This window comes from Pseudophryne corroboree, chromosome 7, assembly GCF_028390025.1.
Source record: "Pseudophryne corroboree isolate aPseCor3 chromosome 7, aPseCor3.hap2, whole genome shotgun sequence".
In the NCBI taxonomy this organism is placed as follows: domain Eukaryota; kingdom Metazoa; phylum Chordata; class Amphibia; order Anura; family Myobatrachidae; genus Pseudophryne; species Pseudophryne corroboree.
This window is the reverse complement of record NC_086450.1, coordinates 417,134,851-417,149,129: the sequence shown is the minus strand read 5'-3', so window position 1 is coordinate 417,149,129 and position 14,279 is coordinate 417,134,851. Positions and strand designations below refer to the sequence as shown.

At 48.1% G+C, this 14,279-nt stretch overlaps 1 protein-coding gene across 4 annotated transcripts in view; it reads left to right on the top strand.

The window, feature by feature from the left end:
• The window catches only part of CAPN15 (calpain 15), a 99,506-nt gene extending 85,573 nt beyond the window's left edge, over positions 1 to 13,933 (top strand). For all 4 annotated transcript variants that reach the window (XM_063934765.1, XM_063934766.1, XM_063934767.1 and 1 more), the window contains 7 exons: positions 6,389 to 6,520; positions 6,649 to 6,801; positions 9,476 to 9,637; positions 11,401 to 11,633; positions 11,723 to 11,895; positions 12,104 to 12,282; positions 12,946 to 13,933. In XM_063934765.1, coding sequence (XP_063790835.1) covers positions 6,389 to 6,520; positions 6,649 to 6,801; positions 9,476 to 9,637; positions 11,401 to 11,633; positions 11,723 to 11,895; positions 12,104 to 12,282; positions 12,946 to 13,123 — 1,210 coding nt within the window. In that variant the 3' untranslated portion in view covers positions 13,124 to 13,933. The remainder of the gene's footprint in view (positions 1 to 6,388; positions 6,521 to 6,648; positions 6,802 to 9,475; positions 9,638 to 11,400; positions 11,634 to 11,722; positions 11,896 to 12,103; positions 12,283 to 12,945) is intronic.
• The last annotated feature ends 346 nt before the right edge of the window (positions 13,934 to 14,279 follow it).

The window sequence follows — 14,279 nt, the reverse complement described above, 5'->3', positions numbered from 1 at the left end:
CCACGGATGCAAGCCTCCGAGGTTGGGGGGCAGTCACTCAGGGAAGAAACTTCCAAGGACAATGGTCGAGTCAGGAAACTTCCCTACACATAAATATTCTGGAACTAAGGGCCATTTACAATGCCCTGAGTCAAGCAGAATCCCTGCTTCAAAACCAACCGGTGCTGATTCAGTCAGACAACATCACGGCGGTCGCCCATGTAAACCGACAGGGCGGCACAAGAAGCAGGATGGCAATGGCAGAAGCCACAAGGATTCTTCGATGGGCGGAGAATCACGTGCTAGCACTGTCAGCAGTGTTCATTCCGGGAGTGGACAACTGGGAAGCAGACTTCCTCAGCAGACACGACCTCCACCCGGGAGAGTGGGGACTTCATCCAGAAGTCTTCAAGCTGATTGTAAGCCGTTGGGAACGACCACAGGTGGACATGATGGCGTCCCGCCTCAACAAAAAGCTAAAAAGATATTGCGCCAGGTCAAGGGACCCTCAGGCGATAGCTGTGGACGCCCTAGTGACACCGTGGGTGTACCAGTCGGTTTATGTGTTCCCTCCTCTTCCTCTCATACCCAAGGTACTGAGGATAATAAGAAAGAGAGGAGTAAGAACTATACTCATGGTTCCGGATTGGCCAAGAAGAACTTGGTACCCAGAACTACAAGAAATGATCTCAGAGGACCCATGGCCTCTACCGCTCCGACAGGACCTGCTGCAGCAGGGGCCCTGTCTGTTCCAAGACTTACCGCGGCTGCGTTTGACGGCATGGCGGTTGAACGCCGGATCCTAATGGAAAAGGGCATTCCGGATGAAGTCATTCCTACGCTGATAAAAGCTAGGAAGGATGTGACAGCACAACATTATCACCGCATATGGCGAAAACATGTTGCTTGGTGTGAGGCCAGGAAGGCCCCTACAGAGGAATTTCAGCTGGGTCGATTTCTGCACTTCCTACAGTCAGGAGTGACTATGGGCCTAAAATTAGGATCCATAAAAGTCCAGATTTCGGCCCTGTCTATTTTCTTTCAAAAAGAGCTGGCTTCACTGCCTGAAGTTCAGACGTTTGTTAAGGGAGTGCTTCATATTCAGCCCCCTTTTGTGCCCCCAGTGGCACCTTGGGATCTCAACGTTGTGTTGGATTTCCTAAAATCACATTGGTTTGAGCCACTTAAGACCGTGGAGTTAAAATATCTCACGTGGAAGGTGGTCATGCTGTTGGCCTTGGCTTCGGGCAGGCGGGTGTCAGAATTGGCGGCTTTGTCGTGTAAAAGCCCATATCTGATTTTCCATATGGACAGGGCAGAATTGAGGACTCGTCCTCAATTTCTTCCTAAGGTGGTATCAGCTTTTCATTTGAACCAACCTATTGTGGTGCCTGCGGCTACTCGAGACTTGGAGGATTCCAAGTTGCTGGACGTAGTCCGGGCCCTGAAAATCTATGTTTCCAGGACGGCTGGAGTCAGAAAAACTGACTCGCTATTTATCCTGCATGCACCCAACAAGCTGGGTGCTCCTTCTTCAAAGCAGACTATTGCTCGCTGGATCTGTAGCACGATTCAGCTTGCACATTCTGCGGCTGGACTGCCGCATCCTAAATCAGTAAAAGCCCATTCCACGAGGAAGGTGGGCTCTTCTCGGGCGGCTGCCCGAGGGGTCTCGGCTCTACAACTTTGCCGAGCTGCTACTTGGTCGGGTTCAAACACTTTTGCAAAATTCTACAAGTTTGATACCCTGGCTGAGGAGGACCTTGAGTTTGCTCATTCGGTGCTGCAGAGTCATCCGCACTCTCCCGCCCGTTTGGGAGCTTTGGTATAATCCCCATGGTCCTTACGGAGTACCCAGCATCCACTAGGACGTCAGAGAAAATAAGAATTTACTCACCGGTAATTCTATTTCTCGTAGTCCGTAGTGGATGCTGGGAGCCCGTCCCAAGTGCGGACTCTCTGCAATACATGTATATAGTTATTGCTTAACTAAAGGGTTATTGTTATGAGCCATCTGTTGAATGAGGCTCAGTTATTGTTCATACTGTTAACTGGGTATAGTTATCACAAGTTGTACGGTGTGATTGGTGTGGCTGGTATGAGTCTTACCCTGGATTCCAAATCCTATCCTTGTAGTGTCAGCTCTTCCGGGCACAGTTTCCCTAACTGAGGTCTGGAGGAGGGGCATAGAGGGAGGAGCCAGTGCACACCAGATATAGTACCTAATCTTTCTTTTAAGAGTGCCCAGTCTCCTGCGGAGCCCGTCTATACCCATGGTCCTTACGGAGTACCCAGCATCCACTACGGACTACGAGAAATAGAATTACCGGTGAGTAAATTCTTATTTTTTGTGCGATCTTTCTAAAAAGCGTTTTATACGTACCTTAGAAAGAGTTGCTCCAACAACTCCCCGCCGGGTCACGATAACGCTTACCCACGTGTACAGTGCTGTATCGGCGGGTGTTTGTGTAGGATGTACTAACAAGTCCAGCAGACGTTACCAGGCTGTGGCCGGAGTACGGGGAGAAGGTAAGGCATTGGTTCCGCTTAGTAGGGGAAACGCGAGACACAGCCGCACTGTTTCGGGATGGAGACTACCGAACAGTCGCTGACGCGACTGCCACCTCGGGTGCACTAGCGCTAGACCTCAGGGATCATAGGCTCCAGGGGTAGTATGAGGCCGTGATCCCTAGGGTTGATGTCAGCAGTGGGGAGTAAGACTCTCCCTTGGTCGCCCCTCCCACCGGCTTATGACCAGTTTCCTCTGAGTTTCCCGCCATGAGCTGAGTTCCCGCTTCCGTCTGAGACTCTGTATCTAAATGGACCCAATTGCAGCATAGACAGCTGTATGACTGGTGCGTCGGTGTTCACTTGGACGTCTGCGTACACTAATGGCGTCTGGATCCACTCAGTGTTCACTAACGTATTGATCGATCCTGGAAGTGGGGTGAAGTCTCCCTGTATCCCACTCTCCTGAGCCAGGTGATACAGCACTGAGTCTCTGTCTACTTTTGGTACGAATAGTTGGATAAGTGCCTGAATACGTTTAAACTCCTATATAAGGTAATGCGGTAATATGTTTCTCCTACATACTTGAAATGTATTTGTAGTTGATGATGTGCTCATATTGCTTATTATACTAATGTATAACATGTGACTGATTGCTGACTTTACTATTTTCTTTCAGTTTCTGTGTATTCCGATCCTCAATGCTGGTGCAAAGCAGGGAGGGATTGTATTGTATGTTACTTTAACAAATTTTAAAGTGATTGCAGTCACAATTTCTGTAGTTAACACTGTACTGGTGTGTGATTTATTTATGATGTCTAATAGAAGCAAGGGTGAGGAGGATACACTCTCCACAGCAGCACCAAAACTCATGTCATGTTTGTCTTGCAAAGCTCGGTTAACCTCTCAGGATCTGGTTCAAAATGCATTATGTGCAAATTGTTTTAGCTTTCACCAAAACCTCTTGAATAATCCGAGGCAGGCACAGGTTCAGGTTGAACCCCCATGGGCTACTTTCAGTCAAGGATTCAGGAGCTGCTACACAGTCAAAGGGTATCCATTCACGCAGCAATGCGTGTGATGGTGTTGGCATTCGACATGGTGAAGTATGCTCAGTTCCACTCGGCCTCTGCAACGTCTGATACTTTCCAAATGGAATGGCTTTTATCAGACAATAAAAATGCAGACTATGGTCCTTCCTCTGGAAGTAAGGAGGTCATTAGCCTGGTGATTACAGACATCCCATCTGGATAAAGGGAGACTCTTTTGGATTTCAGATTGGGAAATTCTGACAACGGATGCCAGCCTTCAGGGCTGAGGAGCGGTGTCAGGAAGGAGTTGCTTCCAGGGGCAGTGTACCAAGGAAGAGAGTTGCCTGCCAATAAATATATTGGAACTTCGGGCCATGTATATATGGCACTTATTCAGGCAAAGGACATCCTTCAGGGGAAACCAGTCCAAACCAGTGCTTGGACAATGCAACGGCAGTAGCGTACTTCAACCATCAGGGAGGAACTCGCAGCCAAAACGCAATGAAGGAGGTAAATCACACGTTAAAGTGGGCAGAACTTCATCATCCAGCCTTGTCCACAGTGTTAATTCCAGGAGTCCTACACTGGGAAGCGGATTTTCTCAGTCGACACGCCATTCATGCAAACGAATGGGCTTTACACCCTGAGGTACTCCAAATTCTGGTAGACAAGTGGGTGTTACCGGAGATGGATCTCATGGCATCCCGTCAGAACAGCAAAGTTCCTGCATATGGGTCAGGAACAAAGGATCCCAACACAATCTTTGTGGATGCCCTGTCTGTGAGATGGGACTTTTGTCTGGCCTATGTGTTTCCACAAATCGCCCTGTTACCGAGGGTGATGCGAAAGGCAAAACAAGGAAGGGGCGCCGTGATGCTAATAGCTCTGGCTTGGCCCAGAAGACATTGGTACACAGATCTGCAGAGGTTGTCGATGGATGCTCCATTCCTACTCCCTCAACGTCCAGATCTACTGTCTCAGGGTCCTTGCTATCACAAGCACCTGGATCGACTGTCTTTGACGGCGTGGCTCTTGAGACTTCCATCCTGAAAGCAAGAGGTTCCTTACAAAGGTAACGCAAACATTGCTCAGAGCAAGGAAACCTTCCTCAGCTTATCACTGAATATGGCAAGACTGTATTCAGTGGTGCAGTAACCGGAAATTTGATCCTAGGTCTTTTAGAGTTTCCACAGTCCTAGCATTACTTCAGTTAGGAATGGACAAAGGTCTAAGGGTGTCTTCCTTGAGAGTGCAAGTATTAGCAGTGACTGTATGGTCCCAAAAGAAAATTGCTAACCTACAGGATGTGCGCACTTTTTTCCAGGGAATGCTGCACATTCAACCTTCTTTTGTTCCTCCTACAGTGCCTTGGGATTTAAATTTAGTCCTAAAGGGCCTTCAAGTTCCCCCATTTGAACCACTAAAACAAGTGGATATCAAATGGTTGACAGCTAAAGTTCTCTTTCTACTGGCTATTGCTTCAGCTAGAAGAGTTTCAGATTTAGTGGCATTGTTATGTCGCCCTCCTTTTCTGTTTTTTTTTTTTTTTTATCCAGATAGAAAGGTTTTCCAAACCAAATCTAGGTATCTTCCTAAAGGTTTGTACACACGGTGAGATATTCTCTTACGATTTTGACTATATAGTCAAAATCATAAGAAAAGTTAGTGTAGATCGCAAGGTGAAAGTCTCCTTGCGATCCCGATTCGATGCCGATGCGCGGTCGGCATCGCAAGCCTAGATAGACTGTGCAGGTAAGTCAATATATCTATAGAAGAGAGAGTCAAAATTGACAACCAAAATCGCACATAGTCAGTATCGCAAGCACATAATGAGTGTGCTTTCAATACTGACTATGTGCCGACCTAGCCCCTGTCGCATAGCGAGAATCGGGCATAGTCCGAATCTCACCGTGTGTATGGGCCTTAAGGTGGTGTCTAAATTCCACCTTAATGAAGAAATTGTAGTCCCGGCCTTCCAAGGGCCGGTCCTTTCTGCGGGAGATGCATTGTTTGACGTAGTCCATGTTTTAAGGATCTACGTGGATCGTACCAGTGCCATCAGAAAAACAGACACTCTCTTCATTCTCTACGGATTTCACAAGAGAGGATGGCCTACTGACAAGCAGACACTGTCAAGGTGGCTTTGAATGACTATTTCAGAAGCATATTCTCAAGCTGATCTCCCTGTTCCGGCTAATGTCTCTGCTCATGCGCAGCACAACGTGGTGCATCAGCAGAACAGATATGTAAGGCAGCCACATGGTCTTCCATTAACACATTTATTAGACATTATGCCTTTGATACCTTTGCCTCTCAGGATGCTGAATTCGGACAAAGAATACTCCTGTCCAATCAGGAGTGTCCCCACCACTAAATTGCTTTGAGACATCCCAATGTTATCCTGTGGATGACCTGTGGACCTTGCAGGAGAAATAAGCTTTATGGTAGATTTACCGTTGATAACTCTATTTCTCCTAAGTCCACAGGATCCACAGCGATCCCACCCTAACGCACCTGATTTGAGGATCCTTTCACTTACTAACCTCTTCCTTCTTGTACGAAAGGGTGTGCATGTGTGTTCTTCTCGCCTGATTAGGGCTCTCTATGATGCTCCTACCTTTAGCTTTGGAAAACAACTGAATTGCCTGAGCCAGGAGACAGGGATATAGGGACGGGCCCATTGCATTCTGGGAAGTCGAAAGCTATGATCGTTTGGTGCCAATCCGCTGTTACTACCTCATACCCCAATGTTGTCCTGTGGTAAGTCTACCGTAACGATTATTTTTTGTTCTTCCAATATTGAGGATCCGTAAGGCTTTGTCTACACACTGATACATTGGTTCATCTGTATTTGTCTCGTGTTAATCCAGGTTCCTAATGGGAGCTTCCTGCGGAGGAGGAAACATGAAGGTGGACGATGCAGCTTATGAAAGTGTTGGGCTTAGACCTCGACACGCTTATTCTATACTGGACGTAAGAGATGTCCATGTCCACGGTTCTCGGTGAGTATAAGATGTAGTGTTGGATACGATCGTCGCGAGTAGAAGACCTGATCTATAGCACTTGTGTTGTGCTCCTTGGCAAATATCTGTGTCCGTTCACCCTTCAACCTTTAATTCTTCTTTGGCAGCCTTCTCCGACTTCGTAACCCTTGGGGCCGCTTCTCTTGGAACGGTAGCTGGTCGGACGAGTGGGCTATGTGGCCGTCCTCACTGAAACATGAATTGATGCCTCACGGAAGCAGCGAGGGCGTCTTCTGGATGGAGTATAGTGACTTTATCCGGTGAGTTATAAATTGTAATAAAATGGTTTCAGGCCTAGAGGCTTGCTTCACTTGCCACAGATTCTATTCCCACTCGGTTGGTGGCGTGGGAATACCGAGCGTTTGACGGGATTCCGAGTGTCAGTATTTAACCGGCTGTCGGGATTCCAGGGTTGGTCACCTGAACGCCGGGATCCCGACTGCTGGTATATTGACTGCATCCCGTCACCCTTATATGTTTTGTTCAGCTGAGTAACAAACGTAATCGGATAGCTATATTATATATGATATATATAGCCTATTGGGAGGTGGTCACAATAGGGCACTGCGTATATGAAAGTGCTTAACCTGGATGGTGGTTTTATTGGTAAAAAGCGGGTACATGATAATATGGGAGGCAATCACAAGACCGCCTGTCAGGATCTCGGCAGTCACAATGCCAATGCCGGAATACCGTCACCACAGGCTTTTCTCCCTCTGTGGGTGTCCACGACACCAATAGTGGGAGAATATAACCTGTGGTGAGCGCAGCAAGCCACCTTGCCCGCAGCATGGCATTCGCCCCGCTGCCGGCATACTAGTGGCCGGGATGCCGCTGTCGGTATCTCGACACCCGGCTTCCCGCCCGCCAGTGAATGGTATGTTTCCTGGATAATACAGGGGTTAACAGGAGTGTTATCAAACACACGGTATTGCAGCGAATAGGTGTCTCACCTTAGGAGCTAAGTACTCGGTGTGTGTACAGCACTGTGACACTCCTACACAGTAAAGATGGCTCCAGTCTGCACATGTGCAGTAGTACATCAGGTCAGAGGCCGGACCTCCTTGCACACTCTGGGCCCTAGTGCTCGGAGGTTATGCAGCATGAGAACAGTGCAGAGTGCTGCTCTCCCAGCAAGCTTATATATTTACTCTCCTGAAGGATTATGGTTGCAGGTGCTACAGGTGCCGTTTTTGTTCATTGGTGCTTTTGTTGTCCTTTAGCCTTTAAATGCCCAAAAACTTTTCATATCACGTTAAATATATATTTTTGAATGGTAAATGACCAAGGAACTGCATACATTTGCTTCATCAGAAAGGCCCATTAACCTTTTAAGTGGTATGCCCAAAATGTCAGCGCTGGCTTCCCTGGAAGATTTCCGGGCATGCTACTGACTGATTCCCCGGGGATAGCCGTGCAGCATGACGGTGCCCGAGAATCAGCATAAACTATTATGAGCTAAGCCCGTCCCCCGGTCTCCTATTGGCCGGGGGGCGTGCTTAACAATGCAATGCTTATGCTGATTCCCGGTCTTGACTATGCGGCCTGGAATAATCGCTGACATTCCCCCACGTGCGATCGCCCTCCTGCACTCCCCATTTTAAAAACACACCATGGGAGGTGTGCATTTTTTCACCACTGAAGGGGTTAATACGCATAGAGTATCCCACTTTTAAACCAATTAATGTTTTCGAAAACATTGTTTTGACCCTCATAGGGTGTGTTATTCACAAATCCTGCTGATCTGCTTCCTCCGGATCTGTAAGGATCCATGGGGTAGATGTATGAATTGTCGTTATGGGGGAAAAGTGGTGCGCTGATACCGCTTCTCCCCCATGTATTACAGCGGCGGGGCTTGCTCAGTGACAGCGGCTATATGCTGGTCTGGGCACTATATCTATCTTTGCCCCATGTTCTCCAGTGACTTAAAATAGCTGCCATCTGCTGTTTGGATGAGCACACCACTGCCAAATCAGCTGTCGGTCCGTCATAAACGTCTCCTTAAGTTTACATATAGATGTGTCCTTATACAAGTAGCCTCAATATGCTGTGTGGCGCGAGAGTGAGCTGCTAGCACCGGGCGTCTTTTTGTGTTGTTTTACCTGAAAATGCAGTTTTTGTCACACGACTGTACTGCTTAATTTGATGAGTGACAGTTGTATATCTGTGTGCAACTGAGTCTGTATATAAAGCACAACAGAACTTGATTTGGGGAAAAAGCCACAACTGCTGCATTGTTGCACTTCGCATGCAGATTCAGAGACTCAGTTGCACACAGATATACAAGTGTTACATATCAAATTAATCAACACAGTCTCCGGGTGCGTCCCAGTCGCATCGCGCTGTGACTAAGGCGTATTTTCGGGTAAAAAGATGTGAAAAAAAAAGTATGGGCTAGGACCTGGCGTGCTAAGAGGGGCTGTGCAGCAACAATGTATGAGGACACATCTGTAGACCATCAAGCAGGCGGTGTAAGTACAGGACCTTGGTGACTGATCCCCAGGATATTGATTACCTGTTACATTCTCTGGAAAGCTCAAAGCAAAGATTCTGCATTTAGCCATTGTGACATTTGGTGTCACCTAGAAGTAAACTAAATACATTTAGAAGCATCTCAGATGTGCTCTCGGCGTCCAGTCTCATCATGGGAATGGAGGAGTAATAATGAACGTAACCATGCTGCTCTCCTATAATGAAGGTTGGAAATGGATATACAGTTCACTGTTCAAAGAACCTGCTCAACTTTGTGTACATTTTTATTTTCTTATTGTTTCATGTAAAAGACCTTGAGGGTCAACTTTCCAAATTACCTTTGTTTCTGTTTCTTTATTATATTTGCTTATTGTCTACCTATTGGCCTTATTAGTAATGTGCTGGTCAGTCCTGCGTCATGGCTCTGCCCTGCCTCTTACTCCGCTACTTTGGCTCCCACAGGTATTTTGACTCTGTCGATATCTGCAAAATCCACACGGACTGGCATGAGGTCCGAGTCCAGGGCACCTTCCCGAACAAGGCCTCTGTCCCGGTGACCGTTACGTCTCTCACGGTGGTGGAGCGCACAGCTGTGGAGTTCTCCCTCTTCCAGGAAGGCAGCAGGTAAGGAACATTAGCAAGAACATGGCTGCCGCCCCGATATTCCTTACCAACTCGTTTTACAAACACTACTAATGTTACTCGCTGCTGACCGCTGGTCTGGGCACCTGCTACATCCAGGATACAAAACTGCTACTTGCCTACAAAGCCCTCCCAATTACTGTAACCTCCTACATGTATCTTAGCCTCTGTACCTCCCCCACCATGCTCTTCATGTTGCCAATATGCCTCTAATCATCCCTTACTACTGCTACCACCACTTACTGTAGCCATCAGCCTCCAATACTTCTCCCGCGCTGCGCCCATACTCTGCACTACACACAAACCCATTTAGGCCAACTGTACATGGAAAATGTATCTCTGCAGGAAAGCTTAGCTAGGTACCATAGCTGGGATCAGTAGTTGGGCCCACACATGTCCTTCATAACCTCTTTATCTATACAGTCACTATCGTCTTCTGTTATTTCCTGTACTAGCTTTGTGCTTGGGCAGACACTAGCCGGGTTGCTTATAAATATGGAACTATATAGAAGTGCCCAAAATTCCTCTGTGTGTAATGTGGCCAGGGCTGCCATAATGGGGGGACAGCCGGAACTAGGGGCCCACACCTGGCTCACAGCAGCAGCATATTCTCGGGGCCGGATAGAGAGGTATCCCAGGGGCCCCCACATTGCGGCAAACAATGCCCTGACCGCCGTCTCCTTACACCAATGCAGCTCGTGTAGGCTGAGTGATTATCTTAGACCCAGGGTCTAATGCCGTGAAGTGCCCATGCCCATCAGAGACCTGCTGCTATGACAGGTAGTGCACCCCCACCCCCTCTCTCTCTCTCAGCCTCTCTCTCTCCCTCCCTTCCTCTCTTACACCCTCAGTCTCTCTCCCTGTTCTCTCTCATCTTCAGTTTCTCTCATTCCCTCCGTTGCACCCTCAGTCTCTCTCTCTCACCCTTTAGTCTCCTTCTCTCTCCCTGACACCCTCATTCTCTCTCTCTCCGACACACATATACGGACTGGAGTGGGGAGTTTGTTGGACTGGACGTGGAGAGATGGGAGCCCTGTCTGTTTTATCAGTCCATGGCCCAACAATTTCTGATTCTCATATATCCAGCACCAATACACTACTAGCATCTTTTTATGCCAAAAATTTGTCTGTGTCACACCACAATGCTACTAGAATGCGCAAAGAAACTGTGCTGATTCATTTGATAAATGATCCTTGTATAGTGTGTGTATGTGTGATTGAGTCTGTATACGGAGCAGAACAGAACTTGTATTGGAAAAAAACTGTTGCTGCTACATTGTAGCACTTTGAGTACAGACTCAGAGACTCAGTGGCACAGATATACAAGTGTCATATATCAGATTACAGCACAGTCTCCTGGTGCGTCCTAGTCACTTTGTGTTGCGACTAATGCACGTTTTCAGCAGAATAGATGCCCAACGCTAACCGTTTCATGGCACTTGTTGCGCCGGTAAGGGCAATTTGTCGCAGCTGCTGCAATGATGTATGAGGACACATCTGTACTCTACGTTAACAGACACGTTTGAAGTCCAGCATGTCCTGTAGATTGTAACCTGCATCAAGTAGGACACTGTCACCTTCTCTTTCATTGTTTATTAAGTTTCAGCTATTTCTGTTCTGTCCAGTTTGCTCTCCTGTACTGGATAATGCGGCAGAATCTGCTGCCACCATATGATGCATCACAATAACGGCCCTGAGAAATCTCCTTGTGGTATGCACATTGTGACTGCCCTCTTCCCCTGCAGACGATCGGACACGGTGGACAGTCACCTCCTGGACCTCTGCATCATGGTATTCCGGGCGTCCCACGGGGGTGCTGGGAAGGTGATGTTGGGCAGGCTCATGGCACACAGTAAAAGGGCAGTGAAGAAGTTTGTGGGCTGCGATGTAATGCTGGAGCCCGGCGAGTACGCGGTGGTATGTTGTGCGTTTAACCACTGGCACACTGTGAATCTGGCTGGCTCATCCACAGTTCAAGGTAGGGTAAGCACCAGACTGACGTGATTGCTTTTCTGCAAGGATGAATCAGGAGCATGGGATCTGACCAGAATGTTTCTTGTCTTCTAGCTTCCAGTCCCACAGGTAGCAGTAATAATCGCCGCTCAGTAGCAGACCCCATGGGGTATATTTTAGCTATTTATAGTTCCCGGCTTGTCATGGTTGAACAAGTGGAGGCCCAACCAACAACGCTTGCAGATGCCATTATCCTGCTGACAGAAGACAAGGGGGAACGGCATGAGGTGAGAGCATGCTGGGGTAATGAACCGCTTCTCCGCAGAGATCGATAATTCATTATTACACCTACATCACCGCTGTTATTATTGCTCTAGTTCTGTCTCACAGTCATCATACTCTGTATTACAGTTATCTGCAATAAAGTGTCTTCAACATCCAGTTCTTGCTTTTAGGAAAATATTACTCACTGAACTCCTTGCATCCCTTCCACAGGGCCGTGAGGGGATGACCTGCTATTATCTGACACACGGATGGGCCGGGCTCATTGTGGTTGTGGAAAATCGTCATCCCAAGTCCTTTCTGCACATCCAGTGTGACTGCACAGACAGCTTCAATGTTGTGTCCACCAGAGGCAGCCTCAAAACCAGCGACAGTGTCCCCCCTCTTCACAGGTGAGCTCCCCACAGCCGACTGTCCTCATCCTTCCGTGCTCCTCCGCGCCGCTGGCTGTCCTCATCATTCCTGCTCCTCCCCGCCACTGGCTGTCCTCATCATTCCTGCTCCTCTCCGCCGCCGGCTATCCTCAACCTTCCCTGCTTATCCCCACCGCCAGCTATCCTATTCCTTCCCTGCTTCTTCTCCCCACCGCCGGCTGTCCTCATCCTTCCCTGCTCCTCCCCGTTGCCGGCTGTCCTCATCCAACCCTGCTCCTCCCCGTCGCCGGCTGTCCTCATCCAACCCTGCTCCTCCCCGTCGCCGGCTGTCCTCATCCAACCCTGCTCCTCCCCATCGCCGGCTATCCTCATCCTTCCCTGCTTATCCCCACCACCAGCTATCCTCATCCTTCTCTGCTCCTCCTCCCCACCGCCGGCTGTCCTCATCCTACCCTGCTGCTCCCCACCGCCGGCTATCCTCATCCTTCCCTGCTGCTTCCCACCGCTGGCTATCCTCATCCTACCCTGCTGCTTCCCACCGCCGGCTATCCTCATCCTTCCCTGCTGCTTCCCACCGCTGGCTATCCTCATCCTTCCCTCTCATCCCTTGACATTTATTTCCTCTGCTGCCCCCTCAATCGCATGTATATATTCTTATAGTTTGTTCTTCTCCTTTCTCAGGCAGGTGCTGGTCATCTTGTCCCAATTGGAGGGCAACGCTGGCTTCTCTATTACGCACCGCCTGGCACATCGGAAAGCTAACCAGGCTTCTCTGAATGACTGGATGTGCAGCAAAGGCACCCACAGCCCCCCTCTGTCCCCTGAGGTGTCTGGTCTACATGGCCCCCGACCACTCTGACACACATCCACAAGGAAACGTCCCGTGGGAGGACGGGGCTTTGACTACCCAGGTTCAGTGGGAGCACTTTACAGACTAAACAATTCCCGGAAAACTACACTTGAAATCTACTCAGGAATTTTATCCTGTGTAAACAGGGACCCTACCCCATCCCGGAATTCTGCCCGTTACCCCCGTATAGTTTAAAGGGCCGCACCGTAGAAAAGATAGTACACTTTTGTTCCTCAACTTTAAATTGGAAAGATTTGTCCTTTTTGTGTTTGTTTGGCCTATGTTTTTTCTTTTAAATTATGTTTTCGTTTTTTTTTTTGTTTTTTTTTACTTTGTGCGTCCGTCACCTTCACAGTGGAGGCAGTGTGACTTGGAGCGAGTGACCACAACGGGTCATGAGTTGATAGGCTGCATTCTCATTACCATTGGTCCAACCCACTGTGAGTAGCTGGCGGCCACACCATAACTACTTTGTCATCCATCACTGCAAGATGTGTATTCCTCAAGTTCTCCTTTTTAAGATGCGTATTTTAATAAGTCGTCGTATATCTAACACACCCTATTTATGGCTGCTAATTCCCTCTCATCAGTGACCACAGGGAAAACTCTAAGGTCATTAAATATTTGATAATATGCATGGGCACAGGCTTTACCTGAAACAGGTGAGGGGAAATTGTGTCAATAGACTGCTTTCTTCATTCTCTACTATAGCAACAGCCGGGCATCCTGCTACAACCCCAGATCTGCACATCCCAATGCCTGCTGAAGTCTTACTGATCACACGGAGCTTATATTCCATATATCGGGGGGGGGGGGGGGGGGGGCGGGCTGAAACCCACCATCATGCAATAAATGTAAATCTCATATTTTTTTATTCTCAAGTGAGGAAAATGCAGCCATGAAACTAGTTATACAGTAATCCTGTAAATTTGCAAACAGGGTAGGTATGACAGCAAAAGAATATATATTGCAGAACTTTGTTTTTATCACCTCAAAAAGAAATGACGTGTTTTAGATGAACCTATGAGTCGCTGGTCTCACGGAAGATGAGGTCCTGCATAGAAACGTATAATCCCGTTTGCACTGGCCCCCTCGCAGTTGTGTGACTTGTCATTCTGGCTGATTATATTGGTTAACTTGCAAAATCTTGTGAACATTTGGTGCA